Source organism: Spea bombifrons, chromosome 9 (assembly GCF_027358695.1).
Source record: "Spea bombifrons isolate aSpeBom1 chromosome 9, aSpeBom1.2.pri, whole genome shotgun sequence".
Lineage (NCBI taxonomy): Eukaryota > Metazoa > Chordata > Amphibia > Anura > Pelobatidae > Spea > Spea bombifrons.
Window position 1 is genome coordinate 38626069 of NC_071095.1, and position 23303 is coordinate 38649371.

Genomic DNA, 23303 nt, shown 5'->3' on the forward strand with positions numbered 1-23303 from the left:
TATACGGGGAAAACATAGCTCTTCCTGCAGTGGTTTATCAGGGATGGGCCTTCATAATCTATAGCAAAGTCAAGGAGCTGAAGCTCTCCTGTCAGCTCTCCCTTTAGTGAATAGAGCCCAGTGCGATGAGCATAATTGGCCCCATCCCTCTATTTCCCCTGCTGGGTGCTGGAAAAATGCACTGAAACGAGGGTTCACGTAATCGGATCTGTTTACGGTAGAGGTCATTGCCTCAGTTTACAGCTGCTGCATCACCTCCTGGTGGAAGGGCTGTCAATCAGGGAGGGGGGTCGTCCAGCACTAAACCTGTGAGGTTCTACAGCAGCTGAGCACCACCTGGCATGCTGAGCCCTCTCTGTCCGCCCACAGCTTCCGTATTCACAATGACACAGGGATTCCACTCCCACCCCCCTGCAGACTCCGGAGCATTACTCCCGGAAGTGTCGTAAAAAAGCCAGGCGGAAAGGATTGCCTGTTGACTGGTTGCGGTGTCCTCGCTTTACGGCCGCGGGTGAGCGGAGATCGGAAGAAGACCGTGTGGGTTAGTGAGAGAACGAGTGGCGGGCTGGGAGTAATGAGGGGCCGGGTACCCGGGGCTGTGTGTGCGTGTCCGCTGCCCGTGCCCTTCCCGTGTGAGGTCGCTGTGCCTTTTTAACGCTGCTGCTTTCGTTCTGTCTTGTGTGTCTCTCCCCAGGATGGCTGATGCACCGCCTGGGCCTAGCGTGCTCTCCCAGTACCCCGGGGCCGGTCTCGCTCTGACCACCAGCTGCCACCCGGCTGAGGAGCAGGAGGACGGGGAGGAGGAAGAGGAAGAAGAAAGCCAGTCGGGGAAAGCAGGCAGCGAGACACCGGCCCGGAAGGACTTGAAGTCGGCGGATAGCTTAGAGGGCCCCAAGGGCCACCACCGACACCATCACCACCACCACCAGCTCAATGGGCTCATCGGCCCCGACCTGCGGCATCTCAAAGCCGTGTCCCTAAAGAACAAGTACCTGGGCCCCGAGGAGCCGAGCAGGAATGAGCCCGGCCTCCCCCAGCCCGACAAACGGACTGCCGCCCCAAATGGACTGCTGGACAGGGGGCCGGAGACGTCCGAGGGAGTCCTGAGCTCCTGCCTCGCCTCCTGCACCCTCCGGGGGGAGCCGGACACCAATCATGTGGCCGAGGAGGACACCACGATACGATACGTCCGATATGAGTCCGAATTACAGATGCCCGATATCATGAGACTGATCACCAAAGATCTGTCCGAGCCCTACTCCATTTATACCTATAGATACTTTATTCACAACTGGCCGCAGCTCTGCTTTCTGGTAAGTGGGTGGGACTCCCGCATGCGTCTGTATGGCAGGTCTGGGAGATTTCATCATGCGGGGCAGTGCTGGGGCTGCAGCTGGGATCGGGTGGCCGGGGGGAGGCATTAAGGGTGCTGACAGGTGTCACATTTTAAGAAGTCCATGGGCATTTGCTTTTAAAGGGACAGTCCGCTCGCCTTGTGCTCTTTAATGTATATGATAGCCGTTACATTTTCCTGGCGATCCCCTTGCGAAATGCATTGGGACACTCTGCTGCCCCTTTAACTATCCTCCGCAAACTGTGGGCGAGTGGGTGTCCAGGCCCTGTGCGCTTGCCCGGAAAGTCCTTTCATTGATTTCCTGCCATTAATTGGCTGCTTCAAGCAACCAATCAGTGGTAGAAATTGTTGAACTACTCAGAGCGCAGCTTTAGGGCAGCAGCTTCTTCCTCAGGTAAATACTTTATTGCCTATTGAAGCAGTCACAAAGTACTTTGATATGCATTCTCCTTTGGTAGGGTGTCAGGCAGTAAGCCGCCCCTTTCACTTAATTTGCTAAAGGACGAGTTTGGCAATGTAGAAGTTTAGTGTAGAGTGTTTTGGGTACCAATAATAAATACCAAATCACGCGTAGTTTCCTATTTTAGCGTAGTTATAGAGACCCCTTTAGGGTACATCAGAGTGTATTTTTACATCACAATTGTACACCTCCTACTTATGTGTCTTTGTAATAACGGATTAATGACAAAATAACCTTAAACCGGTTCTTTAACCCTTCTGTAGCACCAGCAGGTTTTCAATGGCTGCCTAGAAGAGGTACATTTTTTGGGGTCCCCTCTATCTGCGGTGGGGTGGCTGAGGGTTTCCTGGAGTCCTGCCTCGCCCCCTGCACCCTCAGAGGTTTTTTTTAATTTTTATTTCAAACCCTTCATAAGCTCCATGTTTGCTTTGTGTTTCCTTTATTATTTAGTTGGATTAACTCTGTTCTAGAGTGGACCTTATATCTCGTCCACCGACAGGTTGGACAAAACTGTTTTTGTCAAACGACTTGACAAATCCCAGGAGCTGGTGTCGCAAGTCCCTAAAAAGTGACTACAGTCGGCTGCCGTGTCATATTAAAAAAATAAGCTGAATCACTGCGACTCGTGCCTCACAACCCATTTCAAAGTGTGACATCAATGTGTGATTATGCAGAATGATGTCACTATATTGGAGATATAGATACTTGAAGCAATTGTCAGGACCTTACTAAAAAGGGGTAGGGTTCCAACAGGTTTTTCGGGTCTTACTTAACTATTCATTACAAAGTGTCAAAGTAAAAGTTAAGTTGAGTTGATGCCACAACTCTCTTGCCAACTTTCCCTTTAGTCAGTAGACCCCTTTATGATAATTCACCAAAAATATTTTTTGACTACACATCAATCTACAGCCGTTGGGTTCTCAAGCTTTTAGAGTGACTCCAATTTTAGTAATAGAGATGAAGAGCTCATGGATTATTACACGTGGAATAACATCTGGACATCTAGAGTGTCTCGTGCAGCATCGTTTTTCCCCAATCAATTCCGTATAGCTATATTCAAGTGCCGCTTCTCTAAATGTGTTCTTGGAATATATTTTTAAAGTGCGCTTTCTATCAATAAAAAAATAAAACCAATTAAACGTCAGTTCCTTATAATGTGCAGCCGAGCTTACTCCTAATGTCCCGACTACGCCTTCTTTTACCTAATATCCTGTACATGAGCCCTGCAAGCCCTTGAACACTGAATCTACTTTTTGTTATTTAAAAATAGTGTTTAAAGGTGCTGTTCCACTTGATCCGAATTTAACTTTATAACGTACTACCGGAAGGGTAATTTGTAGCAACAGTTATTTCTATTTGAATGCCCAAACAGAAATGAATCCTTAATCAAGTAAAATTTTCACTGTGAGCTCTTAATTCGCATGTGACGGAAAGTGTATTGCTGCCATCTAAATGGGGAAAAAACTTATACGGTCAAGGAATTTAATCATGCAGGGGATAGGCGTAAATCTATCCCAAACCTATGAAAAGATCGGGGACTGATTAAGTCTGAATCTTTACAGCAGGAGGAATGAGGATCTCATCTGCCATCAAATTCGTTGTTTTGTGATTAATTAGAAAAAATAAGAAATGACAGATCAGCAAATAGGTTTTTGCTTAAACTACTAAAGCATTCACGGTATATAGTTAAACAATAAATAATGTGCATCTAAAAATTGTGTATTTAAGAAACTGTAAATTTTTGCGGGATTGATTGTAATATCAGGCTGTGATACACACACACGCGCAAATTAATATTGCCTTACAAGTGAGAGAATAGTCATATTGCTGCCTGTGCTTTGATGAGTAAGTCAGCGTCATGGTCTCCTTTATTGTGGCAGACCCCTTTATTTCACCTAGAAAAGTATTTATGGTGTGACCTAACGGCAGCACATAGAGGTTATGAAGGAGTTAATCTCCTTTAAGTTGGGGGCAGCAACATTTGCAGAAAAGCCCTTTAGGTGTATGGGGTATCTGGCTTGGTTACAGTGGTGTTTTTTGTTTTCACTGTTATCAGATGGACTTGACCGCTGCAGCTTTTTTAGCTATTTGTTTTGACCACTATCTGTCACAAGAAGCAATAAGCCCATCAGCCCAAACTATGTTGCGGATTTTTGGCGGCGGCGTTGTCCAGCTGTCTGGTAAAAATATGTTTATCCCGTTAGACGATTGGATGTTTAGGACTTTACACTCCTGATATCTGTAGGTGGTTTTTAAACCTTAGCCCTGAAGTCACTGCCGACAGCTGTCGGGCCGTCTAAACAGACGTAAGGGACGCAATAAACCATTTTTGGAATGTACACGGCTTTGAAAAACTTTTATGCAAACTTTAAAAGTTGGATTGCCTTTATTTGCATGTTTTTTTCAAATCAAGTACTTTTCTTTAGGTTGTGCTAGGAGGCGTATGTTTAGCTTTGTAGAAATACTACTACAAGTCATAACATAGCGGTTATTAAATGCATATGTGTCTGAGTGGCATGTGTGTGTAATTATATTTGTTGTGCTGCTCCCAAAGCTCAATTGCACGGTTTAGAATAACGTCTAGTAATAATACTAAAAATAGGGAATTTGTTAAGTGGGATGTTTATATGCACACTTAATTATAATTTTACCCTGTCCGCACAACATTATATTTTATGTATAGGGTCACCCACATAAAAGAAGGGCATTGGTACATCTGTGGAGCACAATGTTAATTATGTTTAAAGTGCCGGCAGGGGCCGTTCTTAGGAGTGATCGCAGCCTACATATTTACATACTTACTATTTGTTTTTAGTTATATGGAGTCTTGTGAAATCCAATTTTGTAACGCTTGTATTTCAGGCTATGGTGGACGAAGAGTGTGTAGGTGCAATTGTCTGCAAGTTGGATATGCACAAAAAGATGTTCCGACGAGGTTATATAGCCATGCTAGCCGTGGACTCCAAATACAGAAGAAAAGGCATTGGTAAGAATATTGATTTCCACTTTATGATTTCCCACTTTTTTTTAATTAGTCTTTTTTTTTTTCTATTTGTTTTTATGTATATCGGTGTGCAGCAAGATTATATGCAGTACCTATTGCTAATAGCGTGTCCGTGGACACCCTCCTGTGTCCCGCTATTTATAAATGGCAGGCATGTACAAACCTAATGGTTACAAGTCAAAAAGTAAGGTATCCTGCGTTCTTTTTAAATCAAATGCAGTTACGTCATCATGGTTATGTAAAGCTGCTTCTATCATTTCAGGTACTAACTTGGTTAAGAAAGCTATTTATGCCATGGTTGAAGGCGACTGTGACGAGGTAAGCATTCATTTTAAGCCTAGGGTTTTACATTTTTTACGTCTTGCTTAAATAGTTGACTAAAAAGTTTATTACACAGACATTACTGATGGCCAAAAAAGTTTATATATATATATATATATATATATATATATATATATATATATATATATATATATATATATATATATATATATATATATATATAATATAAAAAATAGATGAATAGCATATAAACATGGAATTTGATGGCAGACAGGAACCGCTCGGACCTACATGTTTAAATTCCCTCTACCAATTCTGCTGGGGGCTTGTTCAATTTTTTTTTTTTTTTTTTTTCTATATATAAAATAAAACGTCAGTGCATTACACATCAAATGTATTGAATTGCATGCATTACCAGACCTTTTACATTTCACGACCTTCTTATTGTTTTTTCTGTTTCGTTTTAACATAGGTTGTGTTGGAAACAGAGATTACAAACAAGTCTGCTTTGAAACTTTATGAAAACCTCGGCTTTGTGCGAGATAAGCGCCTGTTCAGATACTATTTAAATGGAGTAGACGCACTGCGTCTTAAACTATGGCTGCGTTGAGAAAAGAATGTCGCGTTGAGGAATAAATCCCTAATTGATGCTTGTTCACGACATCGATTCCATGCAGCTCTTCTGTCAGTATCCCATTGCGCGTCGCACATATTTGTTGCACTAAGGCATGGCACATTTGTTCCGAATCCAGTGTTTTTAACATCGAGGAGACCGTTTGGTACTAGCAAGATGTGCCAGTTGCTGGCCAAGACATATTCATTAATTTGCAAATCTACTGACTGTGTTACATTATAAATGAACATTTTATCAGAGAACCTATGTGAGAACTGTAAGCAAATGCAGTATCACAGCAGCCAATGTAAATTGTAAAGTTATACACAAAACAAAATGTACTAACATTTCATACAAACCTTGCCATTATTTTGGAAGGAGGGGGGAAAAAGAGCTTCAATTTTTAGGTTTTTATTTTTCAATACTGAATTTTCCATTCTTAAGTATTGGTACCTCGGTAAATTGTGAATGAAAAAAAAATCCAGTGTATTGTAGGGTGGGGTGTGTGTTACATTACGTAACGGTAATTAAATTGTGTCTGCCAGTGCCTGTATGATTACGTATATTTGTCTTCCCCTTCTAGTAAAATGCATGCTTTCCTTTCCCGCCTTTTTCACTTTGCAAGGAAATCCCGTTTTTGCTTTTATTTAATTCCTTGACAGTAATGTTTTTTTTTGTTATTATTATATAAATTTGGACACTTTTTTTTCCCAATATTGTGAGTGCTGATTTGTGGGAGCCCTCGCCATTTTCACCAAGAAGTGTAAGCTATTTAAAGGATATTAAAAATAATCATCTAGCTGCTAAAAGAAAAGAAAAAAAAAAACAAAACAATACTATAACTTAAATCTATGCTGGTTCTGGATGCACTTTTCTTTAGGAACAAGGGATTTTAAACAAAAAAATGTAAAGTGGTATGATTTTATTTAAGATGGTTATTGCTTAAAGATCTAAATAACTACTTTTGTTTCCCTTTTTTTTTTCTTCCTCTTGTTTTTTTTTTTTTTTTTTTTTCCAATTTATATAATTTTTTTCCTGAAACTTAAGCTTTGCATATTGTTCTAAACATGTTTAAACGGCTATTGGTCTTCAAAATAAATTTCAAGGTGTAATATATTCTATTTCAGCTGCGTTTCTTTCATGCCGATATGGCATTCCCTTAGTGATCAGAATGCAGGGTTTAAAGAGATTTCCACAGGTAAATATCACAGAATACATAGTCTATGTATTTAAGCCGGTAAATGCTTTTTTTTTTAATATAAATATATATTTGTTTCAGAATATCCTAAACATACATGCAGTTTCTTAATTGTAGGAAATTGTATTGCCTTACTGCTGTATTGTGGCTTTTATTTTTATTTTATATCTTTGCGTGATCTCGCTCCACCTAAACTGTACTACAAATCTACCAACTACAGCAAGTGGCTAGAATTGTTTGACTTTCAAGTTGTAGAAGCACATAAATGGTTATCATCACCGGGTCCGAACGCACAAGCACTATCTAGTCCCATCTGGCATTCTAAAATTTGACTTCACACGTTTTATTTAATTCTTGACTGTGTTTAAACCTGTTGTGTCGATTGTTTATTCATTTTAAGTAATAAGGGTCTCCAGGGTACATTTTGGCATCTACTGTTTAAAGGGGTTCTTTTTTTGTTTTATGCTTGTCGTGTGTCCGGCTTTGGTTGACCTGTTTCCAAAAGAGTTTGTACTGTATTTACGTGTCCTAAATAAATCCTGAAAACCGAACTTCCACCCATTTCTGGAAAAGTACAATCAATTTCACTGAAATTATTCATAATCTTAAATGCTGTAACGTAATGCAATTTTAATCACTGCATTCTGTTATTGAAATGCGATGCAAGTGCTTTTTCTAAATGATCATTGATCTTTTGCACAATGTTGGACAGAATTGCTGATTAAATGTTTTGGTCTTTTTCATCTGCCTTAGTCCTTTTAAGCATGGTTGTTTTCCTTGCTGCCAACTTACGGTTTAGTTCTACCACTTTATTTCTGTAATTCTCCAGCTGGTAGTGCATAGCAAAGGCAAGGGCACAGCTAAATATATAATAGTTAAATGTTCAACTGCACCCCCTGTCTCTGAATATATTCAACAAAAAGTGCAAAGTCTAGTCTTAAATCAGGGCTTGACAAATTTGTTGTGAATCTAGGCGCCAGCTAAAAAAGTTAGGAGCCAGGATTTTTTTGTAAACTAACAGTTGGTTAGGAGTGATCTGATCATCATCAGCCCACTTACTAAACTCACAGCATTTGACCTGGAAGCACCCTGGACTTTCAGGTCAGTGCTGTTTTTTGGGGTTTTTTTTTTTTTTTAAAATTTTTTTTGATATATATATTTTTTTTAACACTTTCAATGCTGATGTTCCATTGGAGCACAGCATTGATATTTAGTCCCCACAAGCTTGTGGGGACAAATGTTAACCCCTGCAATGCCACAAATGTGTTATAAACAATTGTGGAATTGAAGGGGTTAACGCTGCACTGTCGCTCTCATGGAGCGATCAGGCAGCAGGGGGGTGTTGGGGCTGGTCTCCACACTCATGTGGAGACCAAAGAACCCTCTGCCCCTGTCACTGAAGCTGCCTCTGGCAGCTGGGAAGCAATTGCTGGTCTATAGACCAGCCATTGCAGGGGGGAGTCTCTGATGACTGCTGTAGGCTTCCATGCCTATAGGAGTCATCAAAGGGCTTGTGGGGGCTCGTTTTTGCTGTTGCTGGTCTGCCTGGACTTCCAGGCAGACCACCAGCAGCAGAGCCCCTTGAAAAACGGGAATTAACCCCTAAATGCCGCGATCGCGGCATTGAAGGGGTTAACGCTGCCCTGTCGCTCTCATGGAGCGATCAGGCAGCAGGGGGATGTTGTGTCAGGTCCCCACACTTGTGTGGGGACCCAATCAACACTGAACCCCCTTTCCTGAAACTGCCTGTGGCAGCTGAAAACGCTATTGCAGGTTTCTCTGCAATCGCGGTTTCAGCCTACAGGATCACTCCGTGGGAGTGATCTCAGGCTCGGGGGCGGGCTCTGAGTGGCTGTGCCGTCTGCCCAGACTCCTGGGCAGACAGCAACAGCAGCGCCCCCGCGTGGTGACACGGGGGCATTTTTTGTGAATGTAAGAGGCTGACAAACTCCTAGGCGCCAGGACAAAATTCTGAGTCGCCATGGCGACCTGGCGCCTGGGATTTGTCGAGCCCTGTCTTAAATGTTGCGTCAATTAGGTATGTGAATCCAGCCATGTTGCGTTCTCTGAAGAGGTGCCTTTTACCACTTGCCAAAATACAGATAAACAGGCGCAGGAGTCCCAAAAAGAGGAGATATGTGAAATAGTAGGGAAAGTAAATTATTAATACAGTATCCAGTGTATAACACAATGCATTATGCGATACGTGTCTCAGATAATAGAAGACCACACCTATGTGCAAGTGCCCCATGCCCATGTCAAGTGCCCCATCATCTGGGAGTCCAGGGGAGAGCTGGTAGGGGGGGGCATGATCGGTGTATGCTTGTACCTAGAAGTGCAGACTCGTCCGGGGGTTCTACTCAATTCAATTGCTGATCAATTTGTGCTGAAACATGAACACCGTAAATGTGATGTGACAATTGCTTTGTATGGAGTCATGATTGTGTTGATACCCATTTTAATGCTTGCTAGTAACTCGATAGCCACTTCTATAGTGATTCCTTATATTACCAGTGTTGGCTGAGTTGACCTACCTCATGCTTCACATCCTTTTATTCTAAGCACTGGTACACCCTCCTTCCCTGGCCCTAGGCCTTTGAGTCTACTAAACCAAAAGTGCCTCTCTAGTCATTACCAATGTTGGGGAAATATGGGCTAATTTATTGTGCTATTGCTTATTAAAAATATACCTTGGGCTATTTTCTTACCCAAAGAATGCACTTGGTAGCAGATATGTGCGAGACCCATATTGGGTTGGAGTGTTTCTTTCATTTTAACTAGTATTTGACCCAATCCATAAGATTAGATAATACTTATATTTATTGTATACTTTATTGTATATTTATTGATGGGTATCTCTGAGTAAAACGCTAAGGTAAGCCCTCTTTCTGACATAACTAAAGGCATTCACTTGTACCCAGACAATGCGTGGAAAAGTTTTCTTCACAGTTCCAGGAAGGTCTCCTATTTTAATACTGTTGCAAAAGACCAGGTGAACATAATATTTGCACTCGCCCATGTTTGCTCTGTTTTTGGGCAAATTGTGAGTTCTTAGGATGGGAGCCAAGTATGTGGCATAAATTTCTGTCTTTGTCCATAGTATCCAAACAGAAAACAAAATGCAATTCAGAGATATTGGTCTCCTAATAGACAAAACTGGTTGGCGTTTGGAACATGAAATAATCAGTATTCTGTATGTGGTATATTTATATTGTCAGTAGGGTACGTATATGGTTTTGTTGCTTGAAGCAGGGAAAAAAACATGCTTGCGTTCTTAATTTTGTGGTTTTTCCAGTGTAAATTTGTTAGTTGTGTCATGGAACAGTAAAGGACAGTACCAGCCTAAGCTGATGTCAGAGACGCCCCGTTCACAAAGCTAGAGCCGTGTTGCAAACACAGGCGTATCTGCTTTTTATTGTGACGATATGTGGCTTGCATAAGGACGTTTGACGCCATTTGGGACGCAGAGGGAGTATGTGTGTGAAATATAGGAATTATAGTTACTATTTATGTGACTTTTTGCGACACAAAATCCATATTCCTTACACCCAAGGGAAATAACAAAGGTATAAAATATGGGAGTCCCCCTCTGAGCCTTTTTGTTTCTATCATGAAACGGTGTAGTAATATTTTAAACGGCAAAGATATGCAGGCTAATACTTTGTCCATGTTCTCTACATTTCTGTAGAGTTTTATTTAGGAAATAAGCAAATCAAGATTACCACATTAGACACACCTAATCTTCTATAATTATATAGTTGGGCATCAGTTGATAATTAAATAACTTTGGCCCTCAATCTAGTGACCTGTTTATGTGTTGTCTAAAAACAAGCAGGACAATTTGGAAATACTAAAAATTCCATGATGATTCCAAAATATCTACTGCTTTAAACATAAGAAACATTTTTATTTGTAACATTAAAAGTAATGTGACATAGCACAGTTAGGTATTATTAACATTCTTGGTAAGAAATCATTTCCTGAACACACAGGTATTTCTGTGATCTAGTTTTTCCATTTAGAAATTGCTGTATAAATTCTAGGGCATTTTCAGTTTGAAGACTCCAAATTCTAAGTTTAGAATCAAAGCTGTTTTTAGCGAACAGAACACAGTGGGTTTCGGGGCTCATCTCAACTAATTTAATTTCATACATGATAGACAGCTACTTTGTCACAACAGCGTCACCCGTGCTGCAGCCAGCCCTGTTTAGAATTCCCGGTCAAAGAATTCATCGAACGTTGGAATTTTCTCAGCTCTTGTCCTGATTAATGGGGGTCTATGGTGATTTTTCCCATTGTCTCTGATCCAGCTGTCTAGGGAATCGCTGCTTGAGCTGTCGCTATATGTTAACCGACTGCTCCCATGGTCCTTAAACCACATTTCCAACTTGTTGATTTTCTGTGTGGGATGCTGTGGAGTTTTACAAGCGTCATTAATACCCCAGGGCCACGAGTTTCCTAGAAAATAAAATACAAATATTAAAACAAATAAAAAAAATTCTATCAATACAGTATGACTTACTTTGGGTAATAATGAACAGGCAAGAAAAAAATAATATACCCGTATTGGCTCAAGTCTTTAGTGCAGGTTGATAAATTTTTTTAGGCAATCGTAAAATAAGAGGTAAACTAACAATCTTTCGGAACCTCAGAGGTTTCTTCATTAGAAGGAATATTTTTTTTCTTTGTTAGCTAAATAAAGATATCAACTTTGACTAACGATAAAGTACAATTATACATGTACGAAACATGACCCAAACAAAACGGTCCAATCCTTGAATTACCTTCCTTTTTTTTTTGTAGCATTTGTCTGGAATGTTGATTTCTTGGCCGAACACGTTTACAATAGCTTTAAAAACCTATGCATTTAACCCCTTAATAACAAAGCCCGTACATGTACGGGCTCAAAATGCATTGTTTTCAATGGGTTTAGGGACCACCCATTGTCCTTAAGGGGTTAAACTCTTAGTTTAAATATGTGGGGTTTGCCCAAACAAATTTGTGAATTCCTGAGAGCCCCTTCGCTTCAGCCACGTTTTATGCAATGGGTTTTTGAATTAAATGAACAGATTTGCAAATTCACATTTCACATTCACCTGAAGCGTTGCGCTGAGCAAGGGTTGACACTCCTCTGCATAAATGATCTCATTTTTCTTTCGTATGTGATCGTTAAACATTTAGGCATGTGATCCATGTACTTCCTACAGCTTAGATGCCTTTTTTTATCAAATTATCTGGATAGAGTGCATACAATACAAAGCAAATGCATACCAGGCGGTAGATCAAGCATCTGCCAACCCAGAAATCAGGTATAACAAGCTCCCTATCGATAATGCAGTAGTGTGGCAACCATATTTTACTCCATAATCAATCAAATGGCTACATTCTGTATAAAGCATGTATCAACACTGCTCGAAAAAGGCTTTCTGCCGTGTCAGAGATATGGTTATTACGCAACTGGATTTCTGCATCATGCTATCCCCAATGCCATGCTATGACTTTGCTCCTTTAGATACTTGTTATAGATCTCAGTAAGTTGGCTGGGGAATGCGAATCTAAACTAAATCTTTAGAGATATATTTCTAATGACATTCAGGATCACATGGATACGATTAGAGTGCCATGTTTATAACCACATCACCCCTTTAATTGCAAAATACTCTTCCTGGTGGACTTACATGATTCTTTGAAAATAAAGGCAATATGTTTTTGAAGCAACGCAGGCTTCCTTGTAAAGTGTTCGTGAGTCGCTTCCATGCCATCTTATTTTTAACGGGTACTAATCTTACATTTCTGATTTAAGACTCACCATGATCCATATTAAAGCATTTATTATGTTCTACCGAGAGAGAATCTTCATTATTTTTCTGGGCTTTTTCTTTCACTTTCCTGGCTTTGATCCCCTTCATTTTGTGTTTATCGATCTTTGCCTCCCTGTGGACGTTTCTCTTTGATTCCACCTGTGACTGTAAATGATTCATCTGTACAAGCAACGGAAAGGTAATTTCTGTTTTAGTCCCCAGGGCATATCAATTATACTTTCTATTACAGCGAGATAACACATATATTTTTCTAAGTTATAGTCACTTCGGTAAAGAGATACCATTTAATATTTCAAAAGGGTGGACATGCTAGTTGATATTAACATGGAGGCATATCGCATAGCACAGCTTAATTAGAAAGTTTCCATTATAAGCTAAATGTTAGACTGCTACTTAGTAAATGCATTAATTGTCTTGTATTATTGTCCCTCCATTTTCACTTTCTAAATGACGATGCAAACATTGCATTTATTTATAGAGCTCTAGGAGATTCCGTAGAATACAACATACAAGTTAAGAATTTTTTTTTCCATACTAGGAAAAGTATATTCTTTCCTTTTATTTCAATCATACCTCTTCAAGTTGGCGATTTCGTTCACGCATTCTAATATTTTGTAGGTGTTGTCGCATCACTGGGGAATAATGATCTGTCTGTGCTTTTTTACCCTGTTCCTGTTATTAAAGTATCAACATGTATCAGCATACATCAACAATGTATAGTTTGCTAAAAATATATATTTATTATAATAATTGAATCAATGGGAAACATATCCAATTATTCTTGGTGACAAGACCTTGAAGACATATAAGCCTGATGAGAGCCTCCAAGCACGAGCCAGGTTTTATCTAATCATACGCATTTAAGTAATGTACATTTACCCACTCAACTCGCACCCAGAGGCATATTTTGGCTTAAGATGACTAGTTGCAGGCAGGATCAGGGGGGCAGCAGCCCCTCTGCTACAGATTAGGGGGCAATTATTCTACTGGGAGATCAGGCTCCCTGCGGTGCTCTGCTTAGTAGAAGGGTTAAAAAGGGAGATCCTGGACCTCCCCAACCGGCCCATTAGCACTATAGATAACGTGCCATGTCTATACAGCCTCCATAGTCCTTAAAAAGTGGAGCTCTGGGATATGACTTCATGTCCTGATGCCCAAGGGTGAAAATGGCAGCAGAGAGGGCGGGGCTGCTGGGACCGCGCCTGAGATAAATACGCCACTGTCCGAACGTACCTCCGCAGTCCTTTCTATGGAATTCCTGAAAATGAAATGTCCCAGTACTCTGCCCAGTTTTGCACCAAAGGGGCTGCCAGCCTGGGCCAGAAAACTCTACTGATTGACTGGCATGTGTTTTCTTGATGATTCAGTATTAAGGTATATTTATGGTCAAATTATATAGTTGTAGATGTTTTTTATGGAATAATATTTGCACCCGTAGAGGAGTATAGGGCTGCTGTCATTTTATTTTTGTGCTTTCAAATGCTTCAATATGGATGTGGTAAACAAACAGCTTGTGTACAGGGCCGGCCGAAGACTTAACCCCCCCCCGGTACTTACCTTTAAAGAGTCCTGCCGGCGAGTCTCCCTGCTCTGCCATGGTGCCGGTTTGTAATGCTGAGCGCCGGAAATTGACGCCACTTCCGGCGCTCATCATTACAAGCCGGCACCGAGACTGAACAGGGAGACTCGCCGCAGAGGAGAGAGAGAGGGGCGCCGAGCGGGTAAGCGAAAACTACTCGGTGCCGCTCTCTCTCTCCTCCGCTTCAAAACAAACAACCAAAAAAAACGCTTGGGGCGGCAAAGTGCCGGCCCTTCTAAAGTGCCGCCTGGGGCAATTGCCCCAGTCGGCTCCATTGTAGGGCCGGCCCTGCTTGTGAAGAAACCTTATTCTAGGTTGACTGGAGATCTAATCATTGCAACAGCACCATTTATGTCTCAGAATATGTATGATGAAAGTAACATCCAGTACATTGCCTACCTCTCTTTGCCTTCCAGGATCTTGCATATTGATGGTTCTTTGGATAGGCATAATGGTTGGCAGAACAAGAGGCTCAAGCTTCTAGAGAATAATAATTAATTTCCACGTTAGCCACAAAACACAAAAAAGTAAAGCGAACTAATGTAGGCATTTCAAAGCAAATAGAAACTTTGATGGAGATTTGTTTCTCACTTCAAATTGAATTGGTTAATGTGAAAAACTTGTTCATGTCAATTTGTTAGTGTGACAATATTACTCAGAAAGAACTTCCTTTAAGACATGCGCATTTACTTTCATTCAGTTTTTAGGGTTTGCTAAACCATTACATTAGGGAAAGAGGACCTTGCTTGCAAAGCTTACGATCTAGAGGATTAAAATTTGCAGGGATAATACCTTTTGGTATTAGAAGTATCATTTTAAATTTGAGATTTCAAAAATATTGTGCGGTTTTAAGAAATATACTTTTTGCATCATATGATGTTTTCAGGCAGCTGCATATTAGCCATTTTATATATGTTCTTGTTCTGTTATCTTAGCTCCATCTAAAAGACATACACGCTAATTTCTTTTAACCCCTTAAGGACAATAGGGGTTTTTACTCGTAGTATATTGTGGGACAATGGCTCTTTTAACGTTTTTCAGTGTTATTGTTTAGCTGTGATTTTCTTCTTTCTCATTTCATGCTCCCACACATATTATATATTGTTTTTTTCAGGACAAACAGGGCTTTCTTTAGATACCATTATTTTTATCATACCATCTAATTTACTATACAAAAAATGATAAAATATGGTGATTTTTTGTTAAAAAATTACTTTCTCTCACTTTTTAAACCAAAAAACTTTTACTCATCTGCAAAAACTAATGATAAAACCTGCTAAATAGATTCGACTATTTGTCCTGAGTTTAGAAATACCCAATGTTTTTATGTTTTTTTGCTTTTTTCTGCACGTTTTGGGGCAATAAGTACAGGTAGCGTTTTGCTATTTCAAAACAATTTTTCCCCCAAAGTTAGTCATTCTGCCCCATGTGCCATTTCGGGTATCTTTGAAGCCGGCCAATGCAATTTACCCCATCAAACCATATATATTTAAAAACTAGACACCCCAAGGTATTTGAAATGCTGGTATTTTAACCCTTTCCATGAACTAATTCTACCACTAGCCTTTGTCAAACTTTACGGTAGTAATTTTTTTTTGTATTTTTTTCACACACGTTGTACTGCAGGTATATGTCAGTGTCAAACACCCCCCAATATGTGTTCAGTAACATCTCCTGAGCGCAGTGATACCCCACATGCAGGGGTTTGTTGGGTTATTTGGGAGGTAAAAGGCCACCTTTGTGAGGTGTGTATATTTTTGCCATTTATACATCTGGTCACTCTGTGCCCACGTCCCATACTGGGGACATCTTTGAAGCCGGCCAATTCAATTTACCCCATCATATCATAATTTTTTAAAACTAGGCACACTATGGGCATTTATAATGCCAATATTTTAACTCTTTGCGTGTGGGATTTTTTTGGGAAGATACAGCGCTAATTGTATGTAGCGCTAATTGTGTATAAAAAAAACATACATATATACCTATTTGCACTTTTTTCCTGACTTTTTTTACATGTAACTATATATATATTTTATTTTTTTTTTTTTTTGAAATTTTTTTTTTTTAAATTTAATTTTTTTTTTAATTTTTTTTTTACAATACACTGAGGCTGTGTAGCCCCCTCTGAGGCTACACAACCTCAGTGTATAGTTAAAAAACGTCATTGCCTCAATGAAGAGGCAGGCTGGAATGGGGGGTGAGTGATTGACAGACCAGGTCACTGGTCTGTGGTTTAACCCACCGATCGCCGTGATTCACTGTAAATCACGGGGATCGGGAAGTTGTGAAGCCCCCCCCCTGAGCATTGCAGGCTTGCCTCAATGAAGAGGCAGCCTGGAATGCCCCTCACCCGATTTGCATCGGGTTCGGGGGGGGGGGGGGTTGACAGACCAGTGATTTCAGTCACTGGTCTGTCGTTTCACCCACCGATCGCCGTGATTCACTGTGAATCACGGCGATCGGGAGGTTGTGAAGCCCCCCCCCCTGAGCATTGCAGGCTTGCCTCAATGAAGAGGCAGCCTGGAATGCCCCTCACCCGATTTGCATCGGGTTCGGGGGGGGGGGTTGACAGACCAGTGATTTCAGTCACTGGTCTGTCGTTTAACCCACCGATCGCCGTGATTCACGGTGAATCACAGCGATCGGCAGGTTGTGAAGCCCCCTCTGGGGCATTGCAGGCATGCCTCAATGTAGAAGCAGCCTGGAATGCCCCTTACCCGATTTGAATCGGGCTCGAGGGGCGTGTTTAACAGACCGGTGATTTGCATCGCCGGTCTGTTGTTTCAACCGCCGATCTCCGTGAATTGCGGAGATCGGAAGGTTGCAAAACCTTTTTTTTTTTGTTTGCCTGGATAGCCTCACTTGTGAGGCTTCCAGGAAAACCGCGATGCCGCCGATCGCGGCGAAAACGCCGCGGTAAACGGCAAATAACGTTACCACGTACATGTACGGGCATTGTCGTTATCGCGTTGCACGGCAACCCCGTACATGTACGTGGATTGTCGTTAAGGGGTTAATAAAGCCTTGTGGTATGTAATGGAATACCCCTGTTTTAATTACCCAGGCAGACATTCTACTAATGAAAGTCTTTGGAGGAACTGGTTTCATTAGCATTGCCATAAATGTGCTGTTTGAGCATGGAAAGAAATCCAAAATAGCACAAGACTTAAACAATGGCGGCCTCCTGCAGCTAAATGAAGTTTTTATTGGAACAAAATCAAACCAAAGACAATATTTATTTTGTGACGGCACTCCCCCTTCATTGGACAACAATATTTATTTTCGAGCCTGAAAAGTATTATTTGTCTTACATTCAAGCTGATTTAAAAATCTGACATTTAATTACACCATCACTTGCAAATTATTCAATGACTTGCTTTATGATTTGGGCAAAGCTGGATCTCCTTTGTACGTTTGGCTCTCCCCTATCACAGGCCTCGTACATTCTGGATGGGAATTTATCGCCAAGCTCCTTGTCTGGATTTGTTGTTAATACTGTCGTTTTTTTTTGCCAATAGTAATACTTAATAACGCATGAACTAAAAATTCAGGATACAGTCCCCCCTGCTGTAAATGTAATAACTAGTAGGCCTGGGAAGCTGTCTGCAGCTGTGATCATGGTTGATGATGAAGAAATCAATATTCAACATTTAGAACTTACTGTATTGTCAAAAGTGTAAAGTAAATCTGGCCTTTTGCATGATGCAGATGAACACCTGTTCTCAAGATCTGCTTTCAATATGTTTCACATAAATTCAGGGTGTTGTATTTGATCATTTTAACAAAGCTTCCTTTTTTATCTTTTCTAGATTTGGTGAGACTTAGTATGTATGCTGGTTATCAATAAGAGGTTTAGTAAAGCATTTTATAGGATAGGCAGGGAACTACCTTACTGTAGTACTGCTCGTTATTTTAAATCAACTGTATAGTATAGTCAGGGCCGCCATCAGGAATTTTGGGTTTCAGTATGGATGTACAGTACGTGCCTGGGCCCCCCATCAGCATCACAAGCACTCCCCATGTTCTCTGAGACCACTTTTTTCTAAGTCCCCTATTTATATTCCCAGTGTCCCTGCCTCTCCTCTCCAGCATCCATACAACTCTGCTGCCCTCTCCCCAGTGTCCTTACCCCTTTACCCAGCTGTATCCATACCTCTGTGTGTGGCTGGGGTCTGTATACATTGGCCCCTTCAGCCTTATCCATCTGTCTTCCTCCTCCAAGAGTGCCCATCCCCTCTGTCTCTATCCTCCTTCAGTACCCGTATCCCTGTACCCCTGCCTCCCTCCAGTATCCATCTCCCTCCCAACCTCAGTGTCCATAAAGCTGTCTCCACCCCAACCTCAGTGTCTATACCTCTCTGCCCACCCCCCCCCCCCAGTGTCAGTACAACTTTGCCACCCTGAGTATAATGTAGCACAGAAGAAAAGTGGATTTTACATTATTTTGTTTCAATAAAATCCCTTTATCTGCAGAGCTACGCGTCACATTTCTACTGCCATACCTCAGTATACATTATGAAGGGCCATCCCAGTAACCCTCATCTCCCCACTATACATTATGCACAATTCAGTTTCGCATTTCTATCATTTTACATAAAAAGTCCTTTGTAGTCCACGGTGAAATCAGTGATTTGAATTACTCAGCAAACTTGCAGTATAACAAACACACCGCTAGCTTAGTAAACCTTTTAAGTGCCTGTAATACACCTATCACAAAATATCCTACTACCCAAAGGGACAGCACAATTGCTACTGTTAAAATTAAACTGTTACCATGAAATCCAAGAAACTCCTTATGAAGGCTGTTAAGTTCATCTTACTTGAGGTCTTCGAGGTGGATGTCTCTTTATAATGCTACTCGTGTCTCCATTTTCCAAAGATATGTCAAAAGAAATCGGCCTGGGGTCTATAAAAGAAGACAAAATTCTGGTTGATAATGTCAGGTCTATAAAGCGGTTTTCTTTTAATGTGTTATCCGTGTAATTGCTTTTTTGTAAGATTGTCTTCCATAAATATTATTTTCAACTCAGAAGTAGAGTACAATTCTATAAAAAAGGAAAAAATAGCATTTATATTATAACATTCAATACCAAAGGATCTCAATACCAAAGGAGAACAAACAGGTTTAACACATGAACCTTATAGTAGGCTATTCTAATAACGTATTACTCATCGGGACAGTCCATTGCCCCTCACAGCCTCACCAAAAATGAATGCGTATTGAATTATTTAGCAAGTACTTTAATATGCATTTTGGAGTGTTTGCATGTCTTCTTCATGCTCCCTGATTCCTGCCAGTTAATTACAATGTAACACAATTGTAGCCATCATATGCATTAAAGTGCAAATAAAGACTGGAGTGTCTTTTTATGAAAATAAAGAAAAATATTTTTAGTAGTTTAGTTTTTTTACATACTCAAAGACTTTTATACACATGTTACTGGTTGCTAATTAAAGTAAGAATAATGGGTATTCTTTCTCCACAGTAATGGAGCTATGATATTTTACATAAACGTGCTCTGATTCTTCTTAAGGTAGCGATGTAATACCAACTCCTGTCCTTCCAATTCCTGCATCATAGAGGAGAGCTTTCTGTCCCTTGTGGTCAGATTTAATCCCCGGATAGAAAGCACCTTAGACATGAATTATGTCTTAGCGTAGCTGGCACGGTGTGTCCTGTGTGTCCTTCTGAGGTAGGACGCTGGGATATACCATCATTTCCTGGTGCCTAGCACAGAGATCACTTAGCCTTTCATGTAGGTCCTGATGGTGGCTGAGGGTCCTGCCTTGTGTCAGGCTTAGGTCACCATAGGTCCTTCAGACTCACATGCCGGTCAGCACTTCATAAAACCATTATGTTAGGTAATGTCACAAAGATCTTAAAATGGCTGGGAGTGGCAGAAAGTCCAATACGTAAACCAATCACAACACCATTATTCTTCTTTTTACATTTTGTGTTTTTCATTGTGAATACACTGAAATAGCTTCTTATATCATACAACATTGTTTTCATACCTGGTTAGGATAGGCTTTAAATTCCTACCCATTGAAGAGGTCTAAAATATTTTCACTTTTCTAGTATAGAACCAGGAAACAAGTGTTCCAAACAGTTTAATTACAAGACACTGTCATATCGCTCTTCTATTTTGATTAAGTTTCCTACATGTCAACCCAAACTCTGAGCAGGGAGCACTTTGTGGCACTACAAGCCATTTCCAGCATGTTCATGCCAGGATGTCAACCCAGTGTCTTCTAGGCATAACCTGGAAATCAACGTATTGCCGGCTACTCAGCTACAGGTTGGTGATGACAAGATGGCCCTGGCTCTTTAAGGCCTGCCGCCACCTGTTATTTATGTGCAGTTGACAGCACAGCCGCTACGTTTTTATTCTTACATAGTGTGCAGCCAAGCATATCCAGCCGCTGGCGACACACTGAAGTGGCAAATCGGGTGAGTATGTGGTGTTGTCGGCCAGCTGAGCACCCAGTCTGGGCCTGTGTGCTAGTCAGTATGCATCAGACTTTGGTGCTCGTTGGACATCAGTGGGACCAGAGTCATACCTAAGACACATTGTGATGGCCCAGAATTAGGTGATCTAGTAGCTTTTATTTTCTGTAAAATCAGCCTTGCACAATTTACAGCCTTTTATATTTTTCCTTTAAACAATATTGTCATTCATATGCTGAATCTTTGGATATGTTTAAAGTAACATTCATTAATGGATAACAAATACATAAATCGTGAAAGAAAGAACCTGATATTAACCAGTCCATATTAAACATTAACCCGGTCCCTTCTTTATTGTGAGTAGCTTCATGCACTAACATGTATTCTCTCACAGGTTTTTTTTGCCTCCTAGATCGGTATGTTGATTTGTAACTGTTAATGATTTAACTAAAGATTTAAAGGCGTCCTGATAAAACTGCTATGTGGACAATATATTTTCAATAAAGTGCTAGATTTTTAACATTCCAGCTCTCATATTTCAGAAATCATTTTCATTCTTACCAAAATCACACATTCTTTTGTGGGATGGTAACAATTTTAGCCAATGATTGATTGATTATGTTTCTGCCAAAAAAACACACTGTAACTTGCTTATAGACAGAAGATGGTGGGTAGAAAACCAAAGGAGCAAATTCCACAAGCAAACAAAAAGGAGTATGGGGCGCAGGTATATATAAGGGAGAAAACAACTTAGGTAAAATATAATAATATCTTTAATAGTAAATATAAATATAAATTAAACTAAAAAATGCAAGATATAGGTAAAGAGTCAATCTGACCAGCAAAATGAACTTACATTTAGTCCATGCACCCAAAGTGCATAATTGTGTGTATGTAAAAGAACCACCGATTGTGGAATAAAGAACAAAGTTCAAATGAGTCCTTCCAGACTCTTCTAAACGCGTTTCGCCGACTTGGCTTCTTCAGTAGAAGTATATTCAGTCCGGTAAGTCAAAATAAAAATTCCACAAGGACTGTTTTTATTCATTGCCTCTTTAATTTAAACCCACAATTCCATCAGGAAAATGATGCCACCGAAACTTTTTGTAGCATTTGAACCTAGTCTGATCTGTGCTTATTTTGTGGCTTTACTAAACAAGCTTTAGCGTCAGCGTGCTCTCGAGTAGCATCAGTGTGTGCATCAATTATTATTGGGCTACTGTGCTATTTAGATGGACTACTCATGCAGCTAAAATCTGTCCGTCTCCACCTGAAACCAGAGATGAATACTTTTTTTTTGGAACTTTACACATTACATTAGAAAAAAAAAAACAACTTATGATGTAAAAACATTTGAAAGTATTTTTTAGTAATTACTGTTTTAAACGTGCTCCTTTTTTCAAACACATGTCAAGATACCTTATGTTATTGTATAGTGGGCTCCAAACATAGAGGTCCCCCCAGCCATGATCAGATTTAGATCACTGTAAAAACCAGTGATGTTGGGATGTTTGAGAACCACGGAATAGAACTTACCTGTTGGACACCTTCCATAAAGAGTTTGTCTTAATGGGGGGAGTTGCCTTTCCCATGTTGAATTCTTCTGGTCTAGCCTTTCAAATGTAGAGAGGGTATCCAGACCATGGCGTCCTGAGCTGGTGGTCGGTGAGAGACATACATCTTTGCTTTCAACAGGTGTCACCTTTGTCACCTTGTGGTTAAATTTTGAAGTAGTCAATCCCATTTCAAAAGGAGAAATCACAACCAGTATGTAATTGTTTCATTTGACTCAAAAAAAGAGGCTTGGTAGTGAAAAAAGTAATGTGTGTAAGTTCCAACACCATCCTTTCATCAGGAGTAATGCTGTAATACTTGGCTAACTATTGACAATCAATGTTTCGGAGTCTGAACAGCAGGGAGGTTAAATATTTACATGGAAAAGCAGCTCACTCAGCTGGAGAAAAACAGAAACTGAATATCAGCTAGATGTAGGTAACGCTCCTAAATCACAAGGGCAGAGACTTGTATGTTCATATATACATTCAGCAATTAACTTATTGACTCTACACACTGTGTGACAAACCCTATAGCATGAGGGCCACACATGTCACTTTTAGGGGTCCTAAGCACAGTCCTCTAGGGCGATCAGAGTCAGGAACAGCAGCTTTGAACAAAAACAGCGCTTTATTTTAACCGCTTAAACCCCAAATACCAAATCATAAAACAAAAACCTAGCTCCCAATTGGAGCCCTCTCTAACTCAACTATGGTGGCCCAGACTGACCAGCCTAATCACCCACTATCTCAACCTCCCAGCCAGACCCAGCTACGCCAGGCTCTGGAAAACCTCCCTCAGACAGCACACACAATGTCCAGGCAGGACTAGGTTCAGGGATGGTCTATTGTTCAGGGCCTCTCCTTGCCCTGGGAGCTCAGGGAAACTTCCTCTTCCCCCCACAGTCTCTCTGAGTATCAGGCTCCAGGGGTTTTTAATGCCCAGCACCTGTGCCTGATGCCGGCCTCATAGAAATCCTGTACTGG

The 23303-nt window shown here is 40.6% G+C and overlaps 2 protein-coding genes across 3 annotated transcripts; one reads left to right on the plus strand and one right to left on the minus strand.

Annotated features, from left to right (window-relative positions):
• Positions 1-290: 290 nt before the first annotated feature.
• Positions 291-7462, plus strand: NAA30 (N-alpha-acetyltransferase 30, NatC catalytic subunit). Of its 2 annotated transcripts, XM_053475623.1 has the most exons (5): positions 291-541; positions 695-1313; positions 4677-4800; positions 5081-5136; positions 5573-7462. In XM_053475623.1, the coding sequence occupies exons 2-5, from the start codon at positions 696-698 to the stop codon at positions 5708-5710; spliced, it is 936 nt and encodes a 311-aa protein (XP_053331598.1). In that variant the 5' UTR covers positions 291-541; position 695; the 3' UTR covers positions 5711-7462. The 2 variants fall into 2 exon arrangements, with proteins under 2 accessions (XP_053331598.1, XP_053331599.1); XM_053475624.1 differs by lacking the exon at positions 291-541 and having other exon boundaries at positions 550-1313.
• Positions 7463-11037: 3575 nt separating this feature from the next.
• Positions 11038-22603, minus strand: CCDC198 (coiled-coil domain containing 198). Its single transcript, XM_053475625.1, has 6 exons — positions 22300-22603; positions 19136-19221; positions 14712-14792; positions 13307-13405; positions 12721-12892; positions 11038-11369 (listed from the first exon to the last, which is right to left on the minus strand). The coding sequence occupies exons 1-6, from the start codon at positions 22505-22507 to the stop codon at positions 11119-11121; spliced, it is 897 nt and encodes a 298-aa protein (XP_053331600.1). The 5' UTR covers positions 22508-22603; the 3' UTR covers positions 11038-11118.
• Positions 22604-23303: the final 700 nt, after the last annotated feature.